The sequence below is a fragment of the Phaethon lepturus genome, unplaced genomic scaffold (assembly GCF_000687285.1).
Source record: "Phaethon lepturus isolate BGI_N335 unplaced genomic scaffold, ASM68728v1 scaffold9904, whole genome shotgun sequence".
Classification (NCBI taxonomy): domain Eukaryota; kingdom Metazoa; phylum Chordata; class Aves; order Phaethontiformes; family Phaethontidae; genus Phaethon; species Phaethon lepturus.
This window is the reverse complement of record NW_010535566.1, coordinates 118,367-135,634: the sequence shown is the minus strand read 5'-3', so window position 1 is coordinate 135,634 and position 17,268 is coordinate 118,367. Positions and strand designations below refer to the sequence as shown.

At 39.0% G+C, this 17,268-nt stretch overlaps 1 protein-coding gene across 1 annotated transcript; it reads right to left on the bottom strand.

Annotated features, from left to right (window-relative positions):
• Positions 1–2,933: 2,933 nt before the first annotated feature.
• On the bottom strand, positions 2,934–16,374 carry CEP55 (centrosomal protein 55kDa). Its single transcript, XM_010285880.1, is given in 8 exon segments — positions 2,934–3,179; positions 3,709–3,834; positions 4,641–4,712; positions 6,427–6,743; positions 8,810–8,951; positions 9,749–9,797; positions 14,182–14,486; positions 16,192–16,374. Coding segments are annotated over 8 exon segments (1,398 nt in total). The 3' UTR covers positions 2,934–2,975.
• Between the last annotated feature and the right edge of the window lie 894 nt (positions 16,375–17,268).

The following is a 17,268-nucleotide window of genomic DNA, read 5'->3' as shown; positions in this document are numbered from 1 at the left end:
AACGTCCATAGTACAGTTATTGGCATATGGCAAATAACTGCGTGAAAGATGGTTATCAAAACCAAGAAGAGACAAAGCTGCACAAGCAAGTAAATGATTAGAAATTGATCCATCTGATATAATAGAGCCATCTTTCAATTCTTATTATTTCACAAGAAGCTCTCCTTCTGTAAAGGAGTCAGTTGTTACGCACAGTTTAGTTGTCTTTCCAACCACGCCACAGCTCATTAAAACCACTTAATTCACCTGCTGTTTACGAACACTGTATGTGAAAGACAAAATTTATAAATATGCTAGTATTGATGAGCACTTTTATTAATCCAGAAGATTCCCTAGACCAACATCTTCAAATGATGCAGACTTTACAGCATTTCATCTAGGTTGAAATTTGATTACTTGAAATGGACATAACTCAGAAAAAGACTACTGAAATTGTAAATACAAAGTGCTTGAAATAACAGGTTGGTTTTTTTCTTCCTGCCTTACAAAGAACTAAACTTACAGCTAAATCTTAGATGAGCTCATTAGGCACAAACATCTCTTTCCTACATATAAGTGGAGGGAGGAGCAGCAGACCTTTTTGTTGTTCATTTACTTTTAGGATAAAAAATAATTTTCAGTCTTGGACTCCAAAAGCAGTGATATGATGTACATGCTTTATGGAGTTGGAGTTTCATAGTTGGTTTTAATCACATGTAAGCGATGACAATATTTGTGATTCTGCCTTCAAAATAAGTCTTTTGATGAACTAGAATGTCATTTTGGCATTTTTCAACAAATACCACACTGATGTTGTGTATAAATTTATCAGTAAGGTTCTTTTGTGCTTGGGTCTAATATTTTGCAAGCAGGACTAAATGCATTGTTAAAGTTCAGAAGAGGTGCTGGAATGAACAAAACTTTTTAAAGGTTATCACATCATCAACTTTGAGTCTCCCTGTACAGTGCCAGCTTCTAATGAGAAAGTATTTTATGCTAATTTAAGAAAGCCTCAGAACTACTGAAGAGAAGACTGCTGACCTGTAGCAGGCAAACTTATTTCATCTATAATACATAAAAGATCAGAATTCCCTTTTGCAGAAACTATGCTGAGTATGCAACTGGGAATAGAATACTAGCTGATTAATGTGTTGTTAAAAGACAACTAACTTAAACTTCCAAAAGTAGTTTAATTAGAGATTAAAATTATTAGGCTGCAATGAAAAACGTAGTTGTTATCCTGAATTTAAAAGGTGTTTAGAAAGACAGACATGAAATTAAGACAATTTCCCTCATAGCAAAACCTTGAGATTCTGAAGCATAATTTTTGTTTTACTTATTAGTTCATCGTATCTTTTGTCAGAAAACTTGTTGCTACAATTAAGCAAATTGTCAAACACAAAGATTAGCTTGAGACATTGTCAGTGAAATTGAAAAGTGGATAGATAGTGGCTAATAAAATAGATTTGGCAAAGATATTTCAGATAAAGATAATTGCTTTTAACTTTTCTTTCTGTCTCAGGAACACTGGATTTAATCAATAACATCACCATTTGATATTATAATAGTTATTGAAAACAACCTGGAAAACATCCTCACATTTAAGAATAATGCTTAACCATCAGAGATTAGGGTGAACATTATGGGGTAAACAGATGGAGTTTTGTGGGAAAGCATGATGGAAAAAAGCTTGTACTAGCTAGCAATCAGAATCAGTACACCAGAGAAAGATAGACCTTGCCTATTTCACTGTTCTCAGCAAACCATAAACTTTTAAAGAAAGCAAATTTATCTTAGTTAGTGTATCTTCCTAAAATTTCCTCACTTTAATAATTTTTGTGGAAGGAACTGCTCGTTGGACTTAACTACAGGTGCAAGGAGCAGAATGCTAGCAACAGGTCCAGGTTTACGGTAGGTGCTAAAGGAAGATAACACCATGATTGCAAATCCATAAGGGAACTTTTTGCCAGTTTCTATTTTGTTGCAAGACTTTATTGCTAACTTGTTTTCTGTATTGAAACCAAAATACAGCGACACTTCAAATCCACTAGAGGAATTTATTAAAAACCGCACTTTTAAACTGGGACATTTGTCAAATGTAACATATTGAATAACTGACATTTCCCAACTCTAACTTCTAAAATAGAGAAGTGCAAACAAGTTTACTTCAGCGTAATTCTATATCCAAACTTCAAAAATGGTCTCTGACATTGTCTGAAATGTAAACTTTTTTCAGTACCAAGGAAGTTTGTATTTGCTAGGAAGTTTGTTTTCCCAATGACTTTTTTTTTGTTAGAAGAACTTAAACCTTGGTCAGCATTTTTATGAGCTCTAAGTTACCCCTGACTGTGCTACAGTGCAACAGGCTACTTATGATTGATGTTTTCAACGTAAATCTTGAAGGAGCAAAGACCTCTTAACACGACCCTCCTGAGTTTTAATATATCAAAATGATGCTCTCTCTCTATATATATCTTATACATGTGTAATGCAATACATGTACCTATACACCACCACACTATACATATACATGCACCCCATATACATATAAATATATAGAGAGTGCATCTACTAGGGCCAAAAGTCTTTTGCAGCTATTACTGTCAGTTAAGGTACTACCACAGTCATCAGGATTCACCAACCAAGAATTGTATATGCCAAACATTAAAATAAAGTCTGACACAATAGGTGTGCTTTTACTGTTCTCATTTTTAATAGTGCAAAAAATAAGTCAGTAGTTTACTATTTTAAGATATTCCTAATTCTAAAAATACTTCCATTTGCAACCAAAAATGCAGTAGCTATTTTTTGCAAAAAGGCAGGTAAAATATTTGAGGCCAAATAAATTACTGTAATGTTTTTGTGGAACTGAATTATAAAACTAGTAGTCCTTTATACAACTGTAAGAAAAAAAAAGCTTTAAAAAGATCTTTTGCCTTTGTAGAAGACCATATTGGCAGTATGTATAAAGCAAATATAGTAAGTTCATTTGGAGCTCAAGCTGTACAAAAGTCAATATGTGCTAGTAATTCTCTATGCTGGCTTGTTGGATACTGCTCTTTACATCTGGGACACTCGAGAAAACTTTCATCAAGAAGGCTTGAATGTTTCAGGGAAGGACTTCTGTCATATGTGGTCAGCTTCTCTTCAAACACAGCTTGCACATCTTGTGATTCCATACATCCAGATTCCTGGAGTTTCTGTACAAGGAGAAGCTTTAGTGTAAGATTAGTGCATGCATGCACTGATCAAGTACTGTAGGAAAAAATATTAAGGTTTGATGGCACACAAGCCTTGTGTGTGCTATAGCACTAAGGGTAGAATTTCAAAGATGGCTAAATGCAGTTAGGCTACTTGTGTTAATAACAGAGGGCCTGTTGTACAATTCTAACTACACATTTAAATTAGATCGCAGGTAGCTTTTCTGCAGACTATTTAAGACAGGTTTCCCACAATGGGTGACTAGGAGTCCTTCCCCAACCATCTTCCTAGCTGCTCACACACTATCTTTCCTTAATAAAATGATGCCTCAGTCCCCTCTATGTAGGATGCTGCCTAGTTACCTTCCCAAAAACTCTGCCATAATTTTGTCTTCTCCTCCTGATGCCATGCTGAAGTTTCTGTGCATGAAGGCTGTCCCTATCTGTAAAAGGCACCTGGATGTGTATTTGACAGCTACTCCTCCAGCTTCTTAGCATGGAGAAACCTGCAAGTTAATTCAGTACATACCAGAGGTTCCAGACGGGTTATTTGCTCCCTGGCCTTACGCAGTTCCTTAAGGACTTTGTTTAACTGATGCTGCAAGTTCTGGCGATCAAGCTTTTCATTCTCAAAGTCTGTGGTGCATATCTGGATCTGGCAATCCCCCAAAATGAAAATTAAAAAATTTAAGTCAGAATTATTGGGGGGGGGGGAACGCTTCCTTTTTAAGTATATAAAATTTCACTCTGCTATCATATCCTAAAACGGGATTAAAAAAATATCACATGTTGGTTTCACTACAGTGAAATTCATACATGCCCAATTATGAAAATCTTCTCCCTTAATATAGGTGGAGTTTGAAGTTATTTTGGTTGGAGGGTATTTCACGCTGTCTTGCAATCTTAAACTGAAGATTTTCTAGAAAAGCATGTAGTGCAAGTTCTCATTAAAAATGCCAGTTTCTGCTCCAGGATCTTTCTTGTAGCAATACAATTTGGATAGAAACTATGGGTAACACTTTACACCCAAGCTTAGCGAATAAATGTACCTTTTTTTCCCCCCAATAACATCAGTTGTATCTGTAAGAATGTACTTGGAATAAAGATGGAAAAGGTGGCAATGCAATTATTGGTGTAACTTTATAAACAGTAAAAACATCAATGAGCTGATTGGTTTTAGTATGTTTCCCATACCTTATCTGAGGCTGTACAGTTGAACAAGTGATTTTGAAGAAAATAGCATCAGGTTTGATTACACCCTCTTATCTGTAAAAGGTTACAGATTTTCCTCTTGACAGATGCCTCAAATTTTTTAGAAGCATCAAAAGATTATTCACAGTTGAATATTCAGGTCTAGTATTACTTTATTTAATATACAACTCATTCTTAAATTTGAAAAATTAGCCTAGGAAGCCTTTGTACATAGTACAAGTATCAGCATCTTCCCCTATAATTCGGTACCTGTTGTTCCAACAAAGCTATCCTAGTGTGTTCCTCCTGCTGTTTGAGCAATGATTTACGAAGAAGTTGCACCTACAAGGCAGAAAAACATTTGTAATAAAAAATTTCCATATACAAGAGTTAATAAGCTTAACAAATAATGAATCTAAAAAGGAATGGGAGTAAACTTTTATATTCCAATGCCAACAGAAAAATGCATGGCCATTACGCAACAGCCAAACCTAATTCAAAAATCCCTACTTCTCCAGGGAAAATCCCAGGGAAACATTATCGTTGCATTGAGCAGGGGGAATGCAGGATGATCTTAGTGTTTAAAAAAAAAAAAAAAATCAAACAACTTTCCTAGGTGATTGCTAGGATGCAGACAAAAATATACAAAAACCTATATTTGTACTAACATGCCATAATGTCAAAAAAAAACAAGCAATGCAACTTTTTTTACATAGAAGAGAACAAGTTTAAGACTCAGAAACTACTATAACAGATTAAGTAAATGTAAAAGTAAAAGTGTCCTCCATTATCAGCATGTATCAACTTTTATAGTGAATGCTGCTGTTCAGCTGCAAAAAAAAAAAATCCAGACCTTTTAATCATTATTAACCAGTAAGAACCAGCCTGTGTTTAGAGAGCTGAACTGTTGTGCTGTTTTTAGCCTGCTTTGGTGCCTAGTAAATTTTATTCTCATATTCAAATTTTAGTTCTATGTTGCTTTGTTATTGACCACAAAACTTCTCCAAGTAGCAAGCCTATCTTATTTCAATGCCCTGAGGACAGTCCTTCAAGGAGGACTTTGCAGTTTCTCTTCAGTAGCTATGTAGACATCGTTTCATGTCCTGAAGAAGAAACACTTTTTTTTTTGTTAGCATCACCATGCTGATAGGAATAGTCCAAGACACCACTAACTGTCCATGTAGAGGAAGTGGCAAAGTCCTCATAAGTATTCCAAACAAAAGGAGGTAAACACTGAATATTTTTAAATACAAACATAGAGCACACGTCTTCCCTGCCTCTGATCAGCCAGAGTGGTTAAAGTCATTGGGCTCAAAATTCTTCATTCCTTCTTAAGAACTTCACTTATGAATAGAAGTCACCACAGTACTCTCTGGGAGATGCGCAAGCCCTGCAAACAATTAGAATCTGATGCAAGAGCAACAGAACAGATCTGGCAACAGTGCAAACCACACATTGAACAGCCTGCCTGACAGGCACTTCTTAGGCTTTATAGGGAATTTAAGAACTCTTCTCAGTGGTTTCTACTATCGATAGTGACAACTTAAGGTCCATCCCTTCCCTTGCTTATCTGGCCATTGCTTTTTCTAATGCTCCGGTGTGCCTGCACAGTTCTTATCCATGGCATCATATAGAGAACCAAACTATTCCATAGTTAGGACTGCATGATAAAATGGCCAGTATGGACTTGAGTTTTTACCTTTCCTGTTCTCATTTACAAATAGTTCATCCTTGAGGATGAACTACATTAGAATCAATTAAGCATTATCTCACATCTCACATCTCCCTCTTGTGTTCCACAAGACCAGGGAAATAAGTGAACAAATAAGTTCCTTATTTAAACACGGCAATTTCACAAAAGTTTGGATTTTTATTCAAACCAATATATTAAAGAAAGAATTCAGTTTTAACCACAAGGACATGAGTCACAAGACAAGATACACATGAAGAACAGTTACCAGAGCAAGTGAATAATGGTCCATTCTGATAAAGTATGACTTTTCAGCTCTCTTGACTCTTTGCTAATGATCTTAAACCTCCAAATGCATCCACTTACCTGACAGGAAAGATCTTCAGACTTTTTCTTTTCTTCTCTGAGCTGTCCTTTAATAGTTTCATTTTCTTCTTTTAGTCTCTGCACTTTCTCTCCTTTCATTTTATTTTCATTTTCTAGAGTCTTCATTCCACCAACCTGTTGTGACTGCAGTAAGGCATTTAAACTCGTTACTTCTCGTTGTGTTTCTTCATACTTCTTTTTGAATTCATTAAGCTCAGATCTCAGCTGGGTTATAGTATGTCTTTCCATCTCAAGATCACTCTTAGCAGTAAGTAACAGCTGGTCATAATATTTTTGCTTTTCTTCTTGTAGATGACCTTAATGAGTCAGAAATAACTAAGATAGTAAGGGGGGGAGGGGTGTCACAAAAAAAAAAAGCAGAACACCAAATACTTGACAGTATTTTAAGGCTTATTGATAGAAATTGACATTCTGGGCTATTACACAACTCAGACTGGCACCAAACTTCAGTTAAAACAACTTTCAATACTTGTAATGCAGTAAAGTCTCCTTCCCAATATAATTACTAGAAAACTGCAACTTGGCTTGCTTATAGTATTAGGCACTCCAGCCACCTCCCTAACCCTCATAGCAATAGCACATCATTTGCCCTGATTACACAAGCCCCACAGCCCACATATAGTTCTTAAGTGGCCTCATGCATTATACTGACCCAAGGCCCGAAGACACTAGATTCTCACTTCCAGATGTAAGCTCCTTAGCCAAGGTTCTGGCATTACGCCCTCCCCAGAGATACCCTGGAGATCTGATGGGCTCTGCTTCATCATTGTTGACCAAAGCCAGACTATCCATTGTCTTTTGCAGACTATCTTCTTCAAATTGTATGCCATTGTTTACTTCTAAATTGCAAATAAAAGGGACTAGGAGAGTTTTTTTGATAAAAATGCCTGCTTTTGGCTAGTGACTGTTACTTAAAGCAGAAATTTTTAAAACTCCAGTTGCCAACCCAAGAAAAGTTTAGGAAGGGGGAGGGGGGGAGGAGGCAGCCTGTAGAAATTCATTAGTAATAGAAAATATATCTAAAAACAGAACAAGGAATGCAGAATTTCACAGTCTTTGCTGATTTTTGGCACTATAAATTTCTTGACTCTGAAACTTTTCCTACTGAAGGCTTCCCCCAATTCTTCAAAGTGTAATTTACTAGGAAAAGTTTCTTGCTTGACTGGTCTCCCTCCCCTCAACTATGAGCTAAGCCTTACTTTCTTGTTAGCAATAGTCCTTTATAGGGTGGGTGAGATCTTCAGAGAGATACCAAGTTTTTTCTTGGAAAAAGTTGTCATATCTACTTTTGACTTGTGTAGCTAGGTTCTTTGAAACTTGGATCTCTGCTGCTTGAAGAGGGGAACTTTCTTACACCTTTACTCCTGGTCTCCTGGCTGTTCTGATGACAAAGCTTTGACTGCAGCAACTCTGAGTTACATTTCCTGGTGAGCTGCTTCAGTCTGCCTCCCTCTAAAACACTGTTCATAGATTTCTAAACAGCACTAAAAACAAGGTTATGATATTTTACTGTTTTCCATAAAGATTCAAGCAGTAATTCAGAAACCAAGCCACTGCACATGAATTACTAAGTGTATGCCTATCTGCAGGCATACTCTTACTCCAGATTATGCTAGTTCTGTTTAGTGAATTTACCTTGCAGGTCAGTTGCAACATACACAAAATTAATAATTTGATAAGAAAAGCAAGCAACTCTTTCTGGTTCTTCTGTTCAGTGTGATTTTTATTTTATTCCACAGGCTGATCAGGCACAACTCAAGTCAGTCTGAATGCACGGTACTGAGAGGGTGCTTATAATTGAGGAACTACCTAACACAGAAGTGAACTAGAGGTGGCCAGATCCATATTGCGAAACACTGTTTTGGATAGGTGCCAAAACTTACCACAGGTTTTCATGCCTTGTAAGAATTGTTCAGGTGAGTAAAGAACCTGGCAGTCTTGAGTCATTTTTATAATATTTATTTTGAAAAAAAAAAAAAAAAAAGGAGATCCACGCCTAACTAATAAATCCTTAATGCTTCCATTATGTAATTTGAAAGTGTACTTTGAAGGATGGGAGACATACATATATTTGCCTCAACACTTTCCACAAACAGAGAGGTTGCTAATAAGAGTGTCAAGGCTGTTAAAAACAATCTTTGCAGTAGATAAGAACGTGAAATACTGTCAATCAAGTAATGTAGCTAGCTAACAGGGAGCAAAGACATTTTACTTAACCAAGTTTTACCATTAAGAAACCAAAATGTTGAGAAGAAAGTCTTGATTTTGTTTAATTGTGCTATATTTCTTTTTCTGAAAACTTATTCCATAGATAATTATGGTTTGGGTCGCTTGCAGGGGAAAAAAAAAAAAGACTTGATACCTTCTGAATTGAATTCTTTAGATTCTTGTTGGCTAACTATTTCTGTCTTCTGTTCAAGGTCAAAGATCCTTCCAAGCAGTCCCCTGACATATGCTTCACGTTGCTGGTCATACAATAGCCACTGTTGGTTCTTCTCAAGAGCCTTCATGAAAAGGAAGGAAAGAACAACAAAAAAGCCCCTGGTAATTTATCAGATTTTAAAAGTATTAGTCACCTTGAAAATGTGAAAATGTTAAAAGTTATATATTATACAGTTTAAAGATAAGCCAGCTAATTCTGCTGCAAATTGTTGTACTCTCTGTACAATAAATAAAATCCATCTTCACTTGGAAAGATATGCTCAACAACCTGGCCTAAGTTAAAATTGCAGCACTATTAAACACTGGTTCACTCATCTCTTGGAATGGGAAAATGACTTAAAAACAAAGACTTTCATTAGTTATTCCCAGATTATGAAAAATTAACCTTTCAATGCCAAATATAAAATAAAAATATATAAAACAACATATTGAAAATGGAATAAACTAAAACTGTATCATTGCAACTTAAAGTTTCTAAGAACAAGGATGTGGATTTTATATCTAATTGGATCACAGAATTATTCCGGTTGGAAGGGACCTCAGAAGGTTTCTAATCCAACCTTGTGCTATCCCAGGCAGCATCAGTTCCGAGGTCAGACCAGGTTACTTGAGGCTTCTGTTTTGTCAGCAACCACTTTGTTCTGATGTTCCAAGCAAGGTTTTTCAAAGATGATGGAAATACTGTCTTTTTTTAATTTAAATTATTGTTTTGTCTCAAACTAATTTTAGATATTGTATTTTAAAGTGAAACATACCCTCTGATGTCCCATACCACCCAAAAACAGATGCAGTGATAATTTACATTCCTATGCATCTTGAACCAGTGATTTGTACTTGCAATGTCGTACATGAAACTTACATCTTTCAATTGTTTTTCAACTTCATAAAGATTAGTTGGTGATCCAGTGCTGTTTGTTACATCTTCCTGCAAAGAACAGGCTGTTAGTGTTCTTTAAAATAGATCGCTGAAACAGTAAAGCTAGTCCTGCATAACTATTAATCTCATATAAATAGTATAAGAGTATTTTTAAAATGGAAAACCGATGCCTACATGTGCCTTTTGATCTTTATAGTCTTTCATTCTTTTTTAAAAAGGATCTAAGTTATGTAGAAAACCATTTCATAGATGAAAAATAAAGTCTCCTGGAAGATACAGGACAGATTTACATGTAATTTATTCTATAACTCTGCAACTCAAAGTTAAATTAAAACATTTCCCAAGAATATCACATATCTTCTGCTGAACTACTATCTTGGAATACCTGAAGCGTGCAGGAGAGCTTCTGAAAAATTAAGATATTTAAGATGTTTTAAAAATACACAGAAAAGATAAGTATTTGTTCTATTTTCGTATCCTCGTACATCTGACAAAAAGCTAGATCTATAGGAGTTGTTGGGGGAAGCTAAAGACCTTGACAACTTCACTGGGATAACAGGAAAATCATAAACATCTGAGAAACCATGAAGCCTGTCTGGAACCGTAAGGACATACTGACTGGTTTTCTGAGACCAAGTCCAGAATGCTTAAAGTATGAGTTGGAGAGTTCTTTAGACTCATCTAAAACTAAGCAGCAGTTAAACAGTTATACTTCTTTCATAATCTGACATGTTTATTCCCTGCATGATACAAAGCTTTTTGAAATTGTGTAGATACAAGTCAGAGCAAACTTTAAGGAAATAAAAATGTAGATTACTACCCAAATCCAAGCTACATTCTTCCAAAGTTTTCCTGTGGTTTTTGGAACATGACTTAGAACAACCTTTATAGCTGAAAAAATATAGGACATGTTTGAATGCAATTATTAAACTTCAGCACTTCCTAATAAAAATAGGATTTAGAGACACTACAATTGCTCAGATTCCTATTTCTATAAACATTAAAATTGTCTCAGTGAAAACTTTCTCAAAATTCTGTCATACAACTGTTGCTTCCATTTCAGAGTATACCTGCTGTTCATATGCCACCTAGCAGTTTCAAGCAGTACTGCTAGACTTGTTTTCAAGTTTTCCAAGACATCCAGTCAAAACATCAGTCAAATTTTGTTGTTCTCTGTTGATAAATCAGTAAAAAATTTAAAAGAAAATTCTGATTTTAAACTAAAAGATATTTTGGTAGTTCATTGACAAAAATATCATGGAAATCTGTTGTATTAACATACATTTTAAATTCTCGTAACAGTTCAAAGTCTCTTGAAATTGAAAATAAGCACATTGCATTTCAAGTGGTGTTTCCCGAGATGCTGCATTATTAGAAGTGATAGATACATGTATTATAATTGAAAATGAGTAGATTAAAGATATTTTGCTATGTATTTGGTTAAAGCTGGATTTCTAGAAATTACTCAATTTCCCTGTAGAACATAGGGAACCAGCACCATCTGTGGGTCAAAAGCTGGAAAAGACTTATAGGCACCTCTTTTAGGCACCAACTTCCCTGTTCCCCTTACTGAGATACTACAGCATTTTCCAAGGAACATTAGAATAGGCAGGGGTGGAAAAACTATAGAAAACTAAATGAACTTGTAAAAGCTGACAAGTACCTGGCACCATACCTATTAACCATTTTAAATGAGAAGCAATTCATTATTCTTGTCCTGTCTTCTGTTACATTGAAGTACTTACCATGTGTGATGCCATGTAAAGAACAGGCAACTAGTATTAAACCAAGGCACAAATGAGGATTCACAAGAGCAGAGAAGAGAAAGATATTGTCATAGAATGGTTTGGGTTGGAAGGGACCTTTAAAGGTCATCTAGTCCAACCCCCACTGCAAGGAGCAGCGACTTCTTTAATGAGATCAGGTTGCTCAGAGCCCCATCCAACCTGACCTCTTATTGTGAAAAATTTCTTCCTCATATCTAGTTGAAATCTACCCTCTTTTAGTTCAAAAACATTGCAAAAACATTGCAGCTTGTTCTATTGCAACAGGCCCTGCTAAAAAGTCTGCCCTCTTCTTTCTTATAAACCCCCTTTAAGTACTGGAAGGCTGCAATAAGGTCTCCCCAGAGCCTTCTCTTCTCCAGGCTGAAAAAACCCAACTTTGTCAGCCTTTATTCATAGTGGAGGTGTTCCATCCCTCTGATCATTTTTGTGGCCCTCCTCTGGACCCACTCCAACAGGTCTATGTCTTTCCTGTGCTAGGGGTCCCAGAGCTGGATGCAGGACTCCAGGTGGGGACTCACCAGAGCAGAGTAGAGGGGCAGAATCACCTCCCTTGACCTGCTGGCCACGCCTCTTTTGATGCAGCCCAGGAGACGGTTGGCCTTCTGGGCTGCAAGCACACATTGCTGACTCATGTCCAGCTTTTCATCCACTAGTACCCCAAGTCCTTCTTGGCAGGGTTGCTCTCAACCAGATGCAGGACCCTGCACTTGGCCTTGTTGAACTTCATGAAGTTCACACGGGCCCACTCCCCAGGCTTGTCCAGGTCCCTCTGGATGGCATCCCGTCCCTCAGGCATGTCAGCTGCACCACTCAGCTTGGTGTCATCTGCAAACTTGCTGAGGGTGCCCTCAATCCCACTGTCTGTGTCACTGTTGAAGATACTAAAGAGTACTGGTCCCAATGTACCAGTCCTAATACAGACTCCTGAGGGACACCACTCATCGCTGATCTCCATGTGAACATTGAGCCATTGACCACTACCCTCTGCATGCGACCATTCAACCAATTCCTCATCCACCACACAGTCAACCCATCAAGTCAATCTCTCTCCAATTTAGAGAGAAAGATGTTGTGGGGGACCGTGTCAAAGGCCTTACAGAAGTCAATAGATGACATCCGTAGCTCTTCCTTTGTCCACTGATGTGGTCACTCCATCATAGAAGGCCACTAGGTTGATCAGGCAGGACTTGCCCTTGGTGAAGCCATGCCGGCGTTTTGAATCACATCCTGGTCCTCTATGTGCTTTAGCATAGCTTCTAGGAGGCCCTGTTCCATGATCTGCCCAGGCAGAGAGGTGAGGCTGACGGGTCAGTAGTTGCCAAGGTCCTCCTTTCTACCCTGTTTAAAAATGAGTGCAATGTTTCCCCTTTTCCAGTCACCAGGGACTTCACCTGACTGCCAGGACTTTTCAAATATCATGGAATGGCTTGGCAACTACATCACTCAATTCCCTCATGACTCTGGGATGCATCTTATCAGGTCCCATAGACTTATGTTCAGGTTCCTCAGGTGGTCACGAACCTGATCTTCTCTTTCAGTGGGAAGGACTTGCTCCTCCACTCCCTGTCTTGCGGTCCATCCACTTGAGATGTGTGGGAAGAGAGATTGCTAGTGAAGACTGAGGCAAAGAAGTCATTGAGTACCTCAGCCTTCTCTTCATCTGTTGTCACCAGTTTGCCAGTCTTGCTCATTGGTGGGGTACGCTTTCTTTGACCTTCTTTTTCTGGCTGACATACCTGTAGAAGCTTTTCTTATTCTTTGCATATCTTGCCATGTTCAGCTCCAGCCACACCTTGGCCTTCCTAAACCACGCCTACACAACTCGGCAACGTTCCTGTACTTTTCCCAGGATACCTATCCCTGCTTCCACCACCTGTGCACTTCCTTCTTGCCTTTTAGTTTGACCAGCAGGGCTCAACTCAGCCATGTCAGCCTCTTGCCTTCCTTGCCTGGTTTCTTACTCCTGGGGACCAAGAGCTCTTGCACTCTACAGAAAGTGTCCTTAGGTCTACCAGCTCTGTTCTGCTCCCTTGTCCCTGAGGGTCCTATTGACTAACTCCTTGAAGAGCCAGAAGTTTGCTTTCCTAAAATTCAGGGTCCTGACTTTACTCTTCGCCTGCCCCATATCCCTCAGGACTGTCAACTCCACCAGTGCATGATCGCTACAGCCCAGGCTGTCTCCAATCTTGACATCACCAATTAGCTCATAACTGAAGCTGAATTAGGTGAGTAGCTCAGTTTGTCATTAATGCCCCATGTCTCTTACTGCTGCCTTCTCAGTCTGTTTAATCACTGAGCATACAAACTTGAGAAGGGCATAGTATCTGCTTAAGCAACAGTGGATCATTACATGCAGTATCACAAGTCATATCACCTGCTTGAGAGCTTGGAAGGGGAACCTTGCAGTACAGCATTAGAGAATTCCCTCCCCAGCTGTGTTGCCTGAAGTTGTGTTGCCTGACTGTTCTTCATTTAGCATTTAATCTGGATATCATCTCTCTTCATACAAGAATATTTCAGCATGCAATGCAACTTATAAGAAGATTAAAAATACATCCTATTTTATAACAGGTATCGGTGTTTAGTGGGCGCACATGTTTATAGGTTAGACTTGGAATTTGCAATTACAGTGTTTATTGAGTGCTCACCTGGCATGCCTGAGAAATACCAGTTCTGTTTTCAAGCTCAGAACATTTTGCAGTAACAGCAGATAAATTACATTTTAACCGGTTCATTTCTTCTGACAGAGAACAAAGTAACTGCTCTCTCCTTTCTGCTTCCTTTGTTTTTTCCTCTAGTTGACTTTCTAATAAGGACACTTCACTCTTCTTGGTTTTGGATCTAAGCTTGTCTTTCAGGTTTTTAATTTCTTTGTCCTTCTCTTCAAGAAGTTGGTAGTGTTTTTCTTTTTCTTTTTCAAGGGAAAGTATTTTCTAAATGAAACAGAATAAAAACGAGTGACACAAATGAGTAAGTGTCAGCCTATGCAACAAATGTATTAGCAAGTTTACAACAGCTTGAGAAGGTACTTACTTTGACAGGTTCTCTCTTAGCCTTAATTAGCTGAGAATATTACTTTTTACTCAAAACAGACAATATTACAGTGATCATCACAACACTACAGTGATCATCTGAAGTATTTCAAGCGATAATAAAAGCAGTCTGAAGTAGAAGGATGAAGTACAAGGAAAGAATGCAAAAAACCAAATTTCACAGACTTGGTAGGTATTCAGTTTTGTATATGAATACAAATCACTACAATAGATGAACCTTAAAACACAAGCAGTATAAGAACTCTTGAACACTTCCAGTCAAGAGATTGGTGATACATTTCTTAGTGTTGGTTGGCATATTTAGTAGCTTTTGAGAAGAAGCAGAGCCTTCTTGCAAACTAAATGACAGTAAGTGAAGTTACAAAAAAGTTAAAGCATTCAGGAGAAGGATCCCATTTTCCAAATTATCTGGCCTTTTAGCCTCAAAGTGTACTTTAGTAGATATTTTCAGCAAGCACTCTCTTTCCAGTAGGCCTGCAGCACAGGTAATTATCATATAGCATTAGTACTACATTTGAGATACCTTGGGGCTCTACGTAAACTTCTGTTATGATAGCATTTCATTTTCCCTGAGAAAAGTTGATACCAAGTCATTAGAAAATGACAGAGAAACTGAAAGAAACTGAGTTTTAGAGAGCCTTATTTAGGTAGTGGTTGAAGACCACACAGTGCTCACTAGAGTTAAAATACTGATACCAAACTCTACGTAGTATATCTAAAACATGCCTCTGATTTTCCACCTGTAGACTAGGAACCCAATATTAAGTAATCAATACTGAGCAAGCAGCAAACTCCACCAAACACAGCAAATATGCTAAGGAATTTAGCAACAACAGTACATGAGTACATTTAGCAACCCAGTACATAGCTGGTACTGGGTTAGCACTTCTCAACTGACCTTGTGGAACAGACACGAAAACCCTTATTGTCAAAGGAAGTAGCCTAGAAATTATTAGTGTGCCTAGCCCATTTAAAGTTTCACAGTCCTTCTGGGAAGTCTAACAGTATGTGACTTGGTCACTTACTAAGTCTTGAACTTCCTTCTCTGCAACCACAGGTTTACCTTGAATGGACTACAAAGCATGGAAATTGCAGTATCTTAGTTTCTGCTCTTTGGTTGTAATGGAAGAACAACATAGTGGACTGATTACAGTTTTATTTATGTATAGCTGAGCAGGAGCTTGAGACTATAGTTCAAACAAATACTCAGCACTTCTTGACACATTTGACACTGTTTGCAAGCACAATGTTCTTTGCACGAAACGCTCAAAATAATTCTCTGGGACCAACTGTTCTAAACAGCTGGACATGCGAGGACAGGTCTTGATGGACTAATTGGCACCGCTGGCCTCAAGTCTTTGTATTTAACAGTCTTGTCAGATGACTGTAATTTGATTAGTTCAGTCATCGTTGAAAGATATTTGAGAACAAAACCAAACTAAAACAGTAGTGACATCAAGGTAAACTAAGTTTTAAGAGGAACAATTAGCATCTTGCATACAAAGTCAGGCACACTCAGACTTACATTAACCATGCACAATTAGGACATCACAAATGTCAACTCGGTTACAAACATCCACCTCACCTCGAGGAGCCCATTCCTTTCCGGATCAGTCATTTTGCTTTTCCCTTTCACGACTTCCTCCATTGGTTTTCTCAAGGCTGCGTTCTCCTGCTTATACTTCTCAAGATCATTCTCAGGTCTGGCGCTACCCGACTTTAAGCCCCACTTGCCAATAATTATATCTTTGGCAGTCTTGGAATTCATCTTTAAGCGCCTACAAAAAAATAAGCGTAGAGTTACAGAATAATAACTCCTTCCACCAGGCAGGACGTGACTGCTGACACAGTTTTAGCCAAGGGTGGGCAGCGCAGGGCTTCCCGGCTCCTGCTAGCGGCCCTCGGACCGGGCCGCGGGGAGCAAACGGACCTTTGAGCACCCTGCGTTACGGCGGAGAAAGCAGCAGCAGCTGCTCCAGCCAGCCCCGCCTCCGGGAGTTTGAATCCCGCGGCTCCGGCATCGTCACTTCCGCCCGGGACGCCTCACAGCCGCAGCGAGGACTACGGCGTCTCCGACGAGCCATACGAGGGGGCAGGGTGTTAAAGAACGCTTCCGTGGAGACGCTGGCTAGAGGGGGCTGGGCGAGCAGGCGTGGGCAAGACTGGAAGGGTATAAGGCATAAGCTGCCTGGCATTGGACAGCCGTTAACGGCCAGCGGCGAGCTACCAGTTTCTCCGCGGAATACCTCAGTGAAGAGTTCCCATTGGCTGACGTAGGCGGCCGCGTGACCTGCCTGGCCAATGCCCTGGGACCTTTTTTCTCCACACACAGTTCTTCCGCCCCGCTGCACGTGGTCGCGATTGGCCGCTGTGAGGCGAGGGCTGGTTCATCTCGACCCAGGGCGGCTGGCCCCCTCTGAGCCGGCTGTGGCTGTGTTTGTTTCCCTTTTGCGAGGACAAAATTATTTTTTCCTTCAAGGGGATTTCTATTTCATTGTTAAGGGGTGGTTGTAGAACGAAACGCGGTGGCAGGTGAGCGCTCTCTCATGTTGCTTCCCGGCAGGTGGCTGTCCCCCCCCTGCCACAGGGTTTTTGTTTACTCACGGAAAGGGTAGTGGCTACCAGCTCCTTGTGGAAGCAAGCCAGGCCTGTGGCTCTGGCC